This window comes from Neophocaena asiaeorientalis, unplaced genomic scaffold, assembly GCF_003031525.2.
Source record: "Neophocaena asiaeorientalis asiaeorientalis breed wild unplaced genomic scaffold, Neophocaena_asiaeorientalis_V1.1 scaffold30, whole genome shotgun sequence".
NCBI lineage: Eukaryota > Metazoa > Chordata > Mammalia > Artiodactyla > Phocoenidae > Neophocaena > Neophocaena asiaeorientalis.
In genome coordinates, this window is record NW_020174923.1 from 17000525 (window position 1) to 17011764 (window position 11240).

General features: G+C 58.5%; 1 protein-coding gene, 1 non-coding gene and 1 pseudogene across 2 annotated transcripts in view; 1 reads left to right on the forward strand and 2 right to left on the reverse strand.

Annotated features, from left to right (window-relative positions):
* The first annotated feature begins 257 nt into the window (after positions 1–257).
* Positions 258–4854, forward strand: LOC112410288 (uncharacterized; annotated as a pseudogene).
* LOC112410559 (U6 spliceosomal RNA) lies at positions 2840–2946 on the reverse strand. Its single transcript, XR_003005454.1, has one exon. It is a non-coding gene; the product is annotated as a U6 spliceosomal RNA (small nuclear RNA).
* A 918-nt stretch (positions 4855–5772) lies between the features above and the next one.
* FMNL1 (formin like 1) overlaps positions 5773–11240 on the reverse strand; it is a 25359-nt gene continuing 19891 nt past the window's right edge. Inside the window, exons 14-26 of the mRNA XM_024760774.1 lie at positions 10729–11109; positions 10323–10617; positions 9449–9651; positions 8757–8991; positions 8528–8596; positions 7911–7991; positions 7693–7822; positions 7403–7566; positions 7047–7148; positions 6803–6898; positions 6412–6532; positions 6158–6256; positions 5773–5903 (exon numbers count right to left, since the gene is read on the reverse strand). Of these exons, the coding sequence (XP_024616542.1) occupies positions 6165–6256; positions 6412–6532; positions 6803–6898; positions 7047–7148; positions 7403–7566; positions 7693–7822; positions 7911–7991; positions 8528–8596; positions 8757–8991; positions 9449–9651; positions 10323–10617; positions 10729–11109 (1969 nt within the window). The 3' untranslated portion in view covers positions 5773–5903; positions 6158–6164. The remainder of the gene's footprint in view (positions 5904–6157; positions 6257–6411; positions 6533–6802; positions 6899–7046; positions 7149–7402; positions 7567–7692; positions 7823–7910; positions 7992–8527; positions 8597–8756; positions 8992–9448; positions 9652–10322; positions 10618–10728; positions 11110–11240) is intronic.

The following is an 11240-nucleotide window of genomic DNA, read 5'->3' on the forward strand; positions in this document are numbered from 1 at the left end:
CAGGAAGAGGGAAGTTGGGGAGGAAGAGAAGGGGAGGCAGCATCGAGGCTTGGGACCTGGTGAGCCCTGAGACCTACTCTGGGCCAAGGCTCCCGATGCAGTGAAATCTCCACCTTGCAGATCCTCAGAATCCTGCCCCACCTTGAGACGGGGCTGAGGAGGGAGGTGCCCAGGGCCTGGGAGAATGGGACTAGGAAGGGGTGAGCAGTTAAGAATGGGCCAGGGCCAGAGAAGGGGGCAGGAGGCTGGAAGGAAGGATGAAGAGACCCGGAGGTGAGTGTCTGGCTGTTGGGATGCATCTTCCCAAAGTATTTTGTTAATGTGGTTTGTGGGTTTGCATCGTTTGGAGGAAGGGCCCCTGCCCTCCCGGGGGTCCTGGGGTAAGGTGGGCCACAGCCCCAACTTGGCTAGATCCCACCCTCCCACGCCTTGACTTGGGGCCTCTGGGGCCTGCTTCTCCCCTGGGCCTCAGCCATCCTGTTAGCTTCCAAGTGGAGTCACAAATTTACATGCCTTAAGGGAGGCAGAAACACAAAAGACGAAAACTGCAGGTTCCACAGCAGAGAGGCGCAGGCCAGTGGTGAGGGAGAAGGGCCCCCCTGCCAAAAGTTAAGATCCACCCGGAAGCCAGCTTGGGGACTGTGGACCTGGGACACTGGACCGGCCTCCAAGCCCGTGACTGCCCTTCACGCAGCAGGAGACGGAAGACCAAGGTATCACCATCGGCAAAGAGAACGTCCAGGTGACGAGGGCAGGGGGAAGGTCCGCCACTCCTCCAAGCTACTGCCCCTGGAATCCCCCAGGGAGAGGACTGTGGCTGCAGGCTGGCGGGGGCGGCGCGGGTCCTGGGAGGGGAAGCTGTGCACCCACAGGTCTGGTCTCAGGTCCCCTGGAGTCTAGCACTCAAGTGGGCTGGGCCCTTCGGCCCTGTCTTCTCCCCACCTCCAAGGCCTCCACAGAAGCCTCAAAGACTGCTCACGTGAGACCCAGGAGAGGAGCAGGCCGGGAGGACGCAGGGGAGGAGGCTGCAGCAGCGCGTACCCTACTGACCCAGACAGAAGCAGCAGCGGCCACAGCCACGGGCTGAACAGCCCTCCCAGGGGGCAAGGGAGTTCAAGGGCCTTGCGGCCACCCATACAATACAGACAGGCCCAAGTGCTGGGTCTGAGAAGTGAGAGCAGGGACTGAGGCCAGGCCTGGGGTGCTGGGTTTGGGGAAAGGCCTGCCTGGCCCTGGCATCTCTCTGCAGCAGGTACAAAAGCCTTTCCAGTCTCATTCCCACTAGGCGGCTTTGCAGACAAGAACCTGCTGCCCCTGACACCCGGGCAGCTGGCAGGTGAGGGCCTCAGGGCTGGGAGCAGGGAGGAAAACTAGGGGGTGCTCAGAGGAGAATACAATGGAGTTGCCTGCCCGGAGGCTGGGGACACAGTGAGAAACCAGTGATTGTATTGTAACCTCTCCATGCCAGCCTAATTCGCTCATCTCTGCAATCCCAGGGCTTGTTGCTGTGTGTGTGTGTGTGTGTGTGTGTGTGTGTGTGTGTGTGTGTGTGTGTGAAGGAGGGAAGGAGGGATGGGATTGGTGGATAGCAAGGTATTTGGATGGTGGATGGATGGATGGTGGATGGACAAACAGGATGAAAGGAAGAAGGGAAACTGGGAGAAAGGATGGAAAACAAGAATCTGAGGTCCCTGCCCTGCTGGGGTTTGGAGCTGTGGGAGTAGGGGTAGAAGGAATCATTTCTACATTTGGGGGAGCCAATGTCCCTGCAAAGATCATGCCCTGATACTGGCAGGGGCCCCTCAAAGCAGAATCGTTCTATTCATCATCAATAATTTGCAGTGCCTCTAGGTCCATCCACCTCATTACAAATAGCTCAATTTCGTTTCTTTTTATGGCTGAGTAATATTCCATTGTAGACCTAGAGTCTGTCATACAGAGTTAAGTAAGTCAGAAAGAGAAAGACAAATACCGTATGCTAACACATATATATGGAATTTAAGGGAAAAAAATGTCATGAAGAACCTAGGGGTAAGACAGGAATAAAGACACAGACCTACTGGAGAACGGACTTGAGGATATGGGGAGGGGGAAGGGTGAGCTGTGACAGGGCGAGAGAGAGGCATGGACATATACACACTAACAAACGTAAGGTAGATAGCTAGTGGGAAGCAGCCGCATGGCACAGGGATATCGGTTCAGTGCTTTGTGACCACCTGGAGGGGTGGGATAGGGAGGGTGGGAGGGAGGGAGACGCAAGAGGGAAGAGATATGGGAACATATGTATATGTATATGTATAACTGATTCACTTTGTTATAAAGCAGAAACTAACACACCATTGTAAAGCAATTATACCCCAATAAAGATGTTAAAATAATAATAATAATAATTTGCAGTGCCTACTACAGGCCAGGTGCCAGCAGGGCTCCTGGAGCCTCTCGGCATCGTAGCTCCAGAGCCAGACTGCCCGAGTCCAAAGCCCAGCAGTGCCCCTACTGGTGGTGTGGCCTTGGACATGAGTTATTTTGTTGTTTGTTTTTGTTGTTGTTTGGGCTTTTTTTTCATAGGATCACTAGAATGATTTAATATTTATAGGTCCTTAGAATTGCAACAGATATACAGTAACATAGGGGTTAGCAAGCTACAAGTCTTGGACCAGGTCCAGCATTTGACCTCTTTTTGTACTGCCTGTGAACTGAGAATGGTCATTGCATGTTTTTCATGTTACATATATTTTATCTATTTATTTTTTTAACATCTTTATTGGAGTATAATTGCTTTACAATGTTGTGTTAGTTTCTGCTGTACAACAAAGTGAATCAGCTATATGTACATATAAAAAATATGGAACGCTTCATGAATTTGCGTGTCATCCTTGCACAGGGGCCATGCTAATCTTCTCTGTATCATTCCAATTTTAGTATATGTGCTGCCGAAGCGAGCATGTTGTCGTTGTCTTTAAAATATTTATTTATTTAATTGGTTGCACCGGGTCTTAGTGGCGGCACGCGGGATCTTCGTTGCCACGTACGGGAATCTTCATTGCAGCATGCGGGATCTTTAGCTGCAGCATGCAGGATCTAGTTCCCTGACCAGGGATCGAACCTGGGCCCTGAGTTCAATTTCTGGACATGAGAATTGAATGGACATTTAACAAGTGCCAACACACTGCAGCCACTGTCCTCCATTAAGTTACAATGCACAGGGGGTTGGTGAACCCAAGTCCTCAGTCCCATCTGAGCTAGAGTGGGTGAATCTCAGGGTTCCTGTGCCTGTGGTTCACCTTGCCCACCTGCCCGCCTCCCCACCCTCAGCATTCCAGGATGTCTTCAAACTGTTCAGCTCCAGCCCGACAGGCACCATGGACACGCGCAGCAGAAAGCTGCCCAGTGCCATGTGGGTGTCCAGCTAAGCCCGCAGGAGATGTGTGAGGTTCTACGGCAGGCAGACTTGGATGGTGGGTGACCCTGTCTCTGCCCTCCTGTCCTCTCCCACCTCTAGCCCTGAAGAACGCCTCCCTTGCCCACAAAATCCTGGGCCTGGTCCTATTCTAAAGTTCCCTCTTCCAGGAAGCCTACCCTGATCAACACGCCTATCCCGGATCCCCTAAACATTCCTGTTGTGATAATCATCCTGACTTGGGGCTCCCAAGGGCAAGGGCTATTTCTCCCCCACTCAACCTGGGACAACGCTTGGCCAGAGGCAGGACTGGATGCTCTATGCCTCGAACTGCTGGCAAGCCCCTAACACGTATGCAGAGTAGGGCTTTGGCGGGGTGGGAACCTACAGCACCCCCTCCTCTCTCTCTTCCCAGGTGATGGAACCGTAAGCTTCAAAGACTTCCTGGGTGTCCTCACTGACAGCCACCGACTCGCTCAGTGCTTGGGTGAGGGGCAAGGCTGGTAGGGCAGGAGTGGACCTGGCCAGGGGGAGGCTCTTCCTTACCTGTCCCCATGTTCTCTGGCCCTAGGCAAGGTGAGGAACAGCCGGGTCTGTGATCCCCAGGGCTTTGCAAACGCTCTTCTTAGAGACGCTGTTCAAGCTGATGAGTCTGGGCTTTGTACCCTTCAAGCCGGTACAGGAGGTGATGAGGTGGGCACAACTGGACCCAGCTTCAGGGCCCAAGATGGGGGAAGCAGACTCTGCCCCTGCAGGAGTCCCCAGATGTCCCTGGCCCAGAGACGGGAGCCCTGAATTCTGGGTCAGTTTCCTGGGCCCCAACTTGCCCCCAGACCAAAGTGGCTTTCTGTCCTGCTTTGGTTTCCCCACCGGTGAGATGGAGAGGACTGGGGGAGGCGGGGGAGGCGCTGTCTGAGGTGGCTACCCACTTTCCTCCTTCAGGCCCCTACTCCAAGAAGCAGCGGTCTCTGCGGCTGAACTCGAACTGGAAGGGCGGGTCCGGCGGCCACGGCCGCACCTCGCGCTCTCAGGCGGGCCTCGCGATCTTCTGCCAGGCCGCGCACCTTAGCGGCCTTTCCAGGGCCGAGCTGGCGTGCTCGCTGCACGGACTGCACAAAGCGGGTGCGCCCCGGGCTGGGCGGGGACCTGCGGGACTGGGGACTCTCTCTCGGGACCCGCTCTCAGAACTGGCCGCTCCTTTTCCTCCTACCGGCTTCCTCGCCCCAGGTGCGCGCAGCGCCTACTCCCAGATACTTAACCTGAACGGGCGGACGCAGTCAGAATTCCACACGCGGAACCGAACCCCGCGCCCAGACGTCCGACTTCCCAAGTCCTACCAGCCCAGCCAACCCAAGCGCCGGCCCAACCGTGGGCGGCTCAGCGAAGGTGAAAGTCGAAAGAGGCAGGGCCAGCGGGCGGGGCCGGTTCCTGCAGATAAGGGGCGGGCCATGTGAGGGGCGGGGCAGACAGACGGGGAGGGGCGGGGCAGGCGAAGAGTGGAAGAACTCCAAGAAATTGGGCCCTGACTGGCGGAGATGCAATAAATCACTCAAGGGCGCGACTAAGGATACGGCGGGGCATAAGAAAACGAGGCCGGGGACCCAGGTAGGAGGCGGGACTGACGGAAATGGGGCGGGGCCGGCAGAAAGGTGGACTGAGATGGAGCTAACCCTGCGTCTCTAACCCGAGCAGCAGGCTTGACCCTCTGCACGCCCCCTCCGCGCTTCCGCAGGGTTCGTGGGCCAGACGCTAGGGAATACGCGCCCTTCGAAGCTGGCTCCCTCCCCCCCAACTCTAGTGCAGAAGCAGCCCTTCTCCCCCTCTCCAGCCTGTTTGCAGAGACCTGCTATGAAGAACTTGTACAAGTAAAGCGTTTGCTGAGCGAAAACACGTTGCGCTTGGTGGGGGCTGGCACGGAGCGGACGCGGATCTTTTGCAAACGTCTTTATTAATCTTGTATAAAAATATGGTCCACGGGGAGTCCCCGGAGTTGGGGCGGGGTGGGGGGGGTGTGGAGGGGGCGCGAGGTTGCACTTTATAAGTTACAGGCCAGGCTCTGGCTGAGGCTAAGTACGGCTATTGGGGGAAGAGGGGTGCAGGAAGCAGCATTTGGGGGGAGGGGCCAGAGATGCTGCCCCCAGTGGCCAGATGAGGGTGCACCCGCCTATCTGAGGTGGGCGCATGGTGTGGACCTCGGCGGAGGAGACTGCCCCGCCCAGCAGAGCTGAGGACCACCTTCCTTGAGTCCTGGCTTGCCACCCTCCCTGCCCCCCCTCCCAGCCTCCCGGGCCATCTGCAGAAATAGTGGCTACAGGGAGAGGGCGGGGGGGGCCTGAAACTGGCTTGCCACCCTCCCTGCCCCCCCTCCCAGCCTCCCGGTCCATCTGCAGAAATAGTGGCTACAGGGAGAGGTCGGAGGTGACCTGAAGGGGGGTTCCGGGGGGGCGCCGACGAGCGCTGCGACGGCCTGTGTCTGTGCGGATGTAGGGCTGGTTCCGCAGATCTGGAGGCAGAGAGGAGAGACATTTACCTTTTCAGGAGTCTGTCCAGGGTTGGGACACCACTCCAGGGCACAGGCCTCACCCCTCTAGGGACACAGGTTGTGTGCACGTGGGAGGGAGCCTGTTTGTTTATCAGACCTCCCTCCAACACAGCCCAGCCATGCATGGTCCAGGGGAGGGCAGCATGACTCAGTCCCCCCAAGGGCCCCCAGGGCTGTGGGCAGCCACTGGGATCAGAGGCCAGGCCGCTGGGTACCTGGGGGCTAGAGGGGGATCTCCTCTCCCAGGCTGGCCTCACAGAGGAGCCTGGACGTCCTCTTGCCGGTGCGGGCAGTGAAGGGCACCGTCTTGAGCACTGAGGGTTGGAAGGGAGGAGGGGAGAGAAAGGGAAAAGGAAAAAAAGAAAAGTAGCAAAGAGGCAGTGAGGCAGCCAGACCCCCAGGGTTGGGCGGCGGATGGAGGACAGCATAGGACAGACCAAGGACGGGACAGGCCCCACCAAGTCCTCACCTGTGATGATATCTTCAATGGCCCCATCACGGTCACTCTCATAGATGAGTGGCTCCTTCTGCTGCTTCCGTTTCAGCTCAGAGATGAGGTCCATCTGTTGCCGCCGGATCTTGGGTGGGGACTGGGGAGGAGGGCGAGGGTATATCGCTCCAACTCCAGGATCCCCTTCCCCCCCTGTGCCACTAAACCCTAGACCATCTGCCTGGTCCCCCATGGTAAGAGGAGCTGGCTTGAGGAAAAGGAACCCATTTCCACCCCAGGCTACTGGGGCATCCTGGCCTTGGGCAGGGTCAGTCCATAAAAATAAGGGTGTGCAGGAGGGCCAGATCTTTGGGGTGAGGATACCAAGCATCACTGGATCCTAGTACCAAGCTCAGGGGCAGCTGCCTACCTTGGGTGCTGGGGGCTCCCCTTTCCCCGGGGTGTCGGTGCCTGCCTCCTGGGCAGCTGCTGCTTTCTTCCACTGTTCCACCTCCTGCTCGGCTTTCTGAGGGGCCAAGGCAGGTCTGCGTAAGGGGAGTCCTCCCTTCCCTATCCCGCCCCCCAGCAGAAATAACCCCTACCACTCCCACTGACCAGGTGGAGAGGCTGCAATGCCCTGCAGGGGTCCCAGCCTACCCACCAAACACACATACCTTATAGGCTTTGATGAAGCGACTGAAGAGGGAAAAGAACATGGATGGGGACGTGGTCTTGGGGTTCTCTCCAAAGTACTCCACCACAGACTCGTAGGCTTCCTGCGGGCACAGCCTGTCAACCCCACCAGCACAGACCCCTCGGAGCCTGACCACTGCTCTGTACCCCCTTAAGACACTGGCCACTTCATCTCTCCTCCTCCAGGCAGATGGCTGCTCCCTCCTGCCCCATCCCCCCAAGGCGTCCCTGCTGTGGTCATAGCGCTCCAGGCCTTGGCTACACAACCCCACCTAGGTAGTCCTTCACCCCCCACCCCAGCTTCCCCACCTCCCGGGCCGGGTCAGCCCCAGCCCACCTGAGCCGTCTTGCTGTCTGCCAGCAGCTTATCCATGATGGGCGAGTTGGCCCTCAGGAACTCCTTGAGCACTGCGCAGTCATCCTGCCGCACAAACTCCCGCTGGGTCAACTCCAGGCCTCGCTGCAGGGAGCGCACGTCGGCCAGCACGCTGTCCAGGGACACTGAGTGGGAGGTGGGGCAGCAGAGAATCAGAGAGGCAGCATTCCCGTCCAGTTACTCCTGTGGTCCCGTCGCTTTCTCCCAACCTGTATCCGTCCCCCGGGCTGAGCCCCTCCCCCCACCCATACCTGAGCCCGCCTTGTCCAGAAAGTGCAGGTCGCCGTGGAAACCCGTGAGCTGTGGGTACTTCTCAGCAATGACCTTCACCAGGTAGTGCAGCAGCGTCTGCTTGCGGTCGGTCGACTTCATCTCCAGCAGCTGCAGTGAGGACCTCCTGTAAGCCCCAGGCCACCAGCCATCCCCCAGCCCCCGGGCCAGGGGACCCCTCCTTGCCCCGCCCCCTCACCGCATCCAGACTCTGGAGCCGGAAGCCATAGGCTGCCCCACGCTTGCTGCTGTTCATGTAGTTGCCGAAAGCCAGGACGATCTGCAAGAGGCGGGGTGGGGGTGGCGGGGGGAGCTCAGCCAGGTGCTGGGGCTGAGGAAACCCCCTGAAGTATGAATTGCACAAGGAGAAAAGGTGGTAAAGAGCAAGCCCTGCACTCAGCGCCCACCGAACTCCTGCGTGGATGCCGCAGGTCCATGACGCATGCATATGCGTGTCTGACACATGTGCACAGCCGACACCATGGCACACCCAATTTTGTCACCTGCCATCCTTACCCAAAACTGTGCTGCCAACACCTCCTCCAAGGCTGTGGGGTCACCATCTCCCTCACAGCCCGCCAACACGATGCTCTGCTAATGAACCCTCAGGCAGGGTGTGAGGTGCGCTGTTGTAACACGGCCCCCATCCCCACCTTAGCTTTGCCCTTCTGAGCCTGGATGTTAGAAGTGGGAACCGTATAGTTGTTGCATCCCAGGGACTCAGGGCAGGGCCTGGGTCTCCCTCTCACACAACCCAGAACAGGCAAGGCATCATGGGTGGGCCCCGCCTCCTAGACCCTTGCCCTAGGCTCTCACCTCCAGGATCTGGCGGAGTTTGTCCGAGGACTTGATGGACATTGAGGCTGCAATGATGGCATTCAGTTGCTGGGGGTGGGATGGGGGAGGCATGGTAAGTTGGGGCGGGAGTAGGGGGAAGCCTGTAGGAGGCTCAAGTACTCCCAGATGCCCTCTTGGAGACCAGGCTGCAAGCTGCCTCCTCCCCAATCCCAGCCCAGGCCGCATCGCCCTGCCAGCCCGTGCACACCGGCATGAGCAGCTGGGCAGTATCTGGGAAGTTGCCCAGGAAGGTGAGCGTGTTCATGCGCTCGGGCAGGCGGGGGATGCGGCTGAAGCGCAGCATGAAACGGTCCTCCTCTGACAGCTCCTCTATGGGTCGCTGCTCCCGCTCGAAACGGGCAATGAGGCTCTGTTCATACTCTGTGGGCAGGAAGCGGGTGAGCAACTCCAGGAAGTCCAGGCCAAGGGTCTGTAGGTCGTACCTGTGAGGGGAGGGGCCGGTATCACTCCACACTCACCAGTTCTTGAGAGCAGGACCACTCCTACCCCATTACTTGATGGAATAAATGAACTTAACTATTTGCTATTGCCAACAGCTTCAGGGAATAAGAGATAACAGTCAAGGGAAGCTGGGAGTTAGGAAGCCCGGAGTCCCAATCATACATCAGTGGCGGCGTCCAAGCAGTAAATGTCTGGGCCTCAGTGTAAGGAGGCAAGAAGGCAAAAGGAACATCTCCATCCGGGCATGGACTCACAGTATGACCTCAGTTTTCTTAACCTGAAAATGGGAACACAGTTCCCTGCCCTACTCTCCGACCAGCATTGGTATGAAACTTGATGGACTCTGTTCCATAGTTGGGGCTCTTTTACTATCTGCCTAACAACCCCGGCCTAGCAGAGGGGCTGCGCTGCCTCTAAGCCTGGGGCAGAGGTACTCACGTCTCGATGGCCTGGCAGATGCGGTCCGCCCCCAGGTTGCCCTTGCGCAGGGTGATGGCCAGGTTCTTGGCCCGGTTGGCCTCGATGAGCGTGGCTTTGCTGGGGGCCTTCTGGGATGCCTTACTCTTGAGGGTGCTAAGGTCTACATTGGGGCCTTGGGACTTCGTCTTGAACTGCTGCTCAAAGTCACTCATGTCCAGCTCCTGAGGGTGCAGAAAGAGGAGGTGGGGCTGGGCGGGGCCGGGGGCTGGTGCGTTCCTGGCTGAGCGCCGTGCTTGGTACTAGAGCCACCTATCCAGCCCTGACCAGGCCATCAGCAGAGAAACAAACCGGTACGCAGCCTGACCATGCACCTTGATGGGGGATACAGGCGAAGCACATGGAGCACCAAGGAGGGGCAGGAACAGCACCCCATCCAGAGGACCCAGACTCCAAGCCGCTTCAGCTGAAGCAAGAGCCAAATTGGCCAGGGTTAAAAAGAGAAGGGCATTCCAGGCAGAGGAACAGCATGAACAATGGCCTGGAGGCAACAGAACACAACCCTTTTGGAAAACTGAAAGTGTAGTTAGAAGGGCTGAGGCCCTGGTTGTCTGTGGGAAGGTGGTGGGAGAGGGGCCTGAAAGGAGGAGAGAGGCCAGACTTAGGGAAGGGATGAGCCCCTCTGCAGGCACGGAGGGAAAGCCTCCAAGGGAGTCAGGACACACTGCCTACGAGATGCACTAGTCCAGTTCAGCTTGACCCCCATTCTTGGGGCTCCATGTCCTCCTCCATAAAATGGGGTAGAGGAGGTGACCACCCCCAGTGCCCAGCATGATCCAGGCAGGTCCCCCCCCTTCTCTGGTGCCCACACTGGCAGCAAGGCAGGACCACTCACCTGCAGCACCTTCTCGTCATTGAGCTCAGTGAAGACAGTGCCTGTGATCTGATTGGGTTTCAGGGCCACCCAGTTTAAGAGGGGCATTCTGAACTTGGTCTGGATGGGTTTCTTGGCCTTCATTCCTGGGACAGAGAGGGAGTGGTCACTGGGGCAGTAGTAGGTGCCATGGCTGGAAGGAACCTGGGCCCAGGCCCAGTGAGGACACACAGAGCAGACTGGAGGCAGTAGGAGGCCCACAGACAGAGGGTCCTGGAGGATACTGAAGCCAGAGTACCCCCCACCGCACCCCCGCCTCAAGGGGGCGGGGAGAAGGGCGTGTCAATTTCTTAGGTTGAGGGGTCATGTCTCCGCCTCCCCGCCCTACACATGCGCACTGGGCTCATTGCGACCCACCCGCACCTACCTGAGCCACGCCCACAATCCAAACCTACCCCTCCCACCTCTCCCCGCCTGAGATGTCCCCAGGCTCCTCATGCACGTCCCGGTTCCGCCATTCCTACCCAACCCGGCTTGAAGCCCCTGCACACCTGGGCTGGGGGAGCCGATGGGCACCCTCGGAGTCGGGGCATCGCTGCCGCTCGGAGTTGCCACAGCGACCGGGAGGATCTCGATGGAGACGGCATCCCCGGGCCCCCTCAGGATACGGATCAACCCCTTTTCCTCCAGCTCCTCCACCTTCAGCTCTAGCGCTGAGGGCCGCGCCGGGGCAGGGGCAGGCACTTTCTCAGGCTCAGAGGGGCGTCTGGAGGTGCCCATGGGGGTCGATTCGCTGAAGCGCTCCTGCGAGCCGCCGGTGGGGGGTTAGTAACCACCGGCAAGCCTGGCACAGAGCCCCCATTTTCTTGCCGGGGTGGAGGGAGGTGTCAAGCCTAGAAGCCCCAAATGGTCTGTTCTTGGAAGTCCGTCCCACCCCTG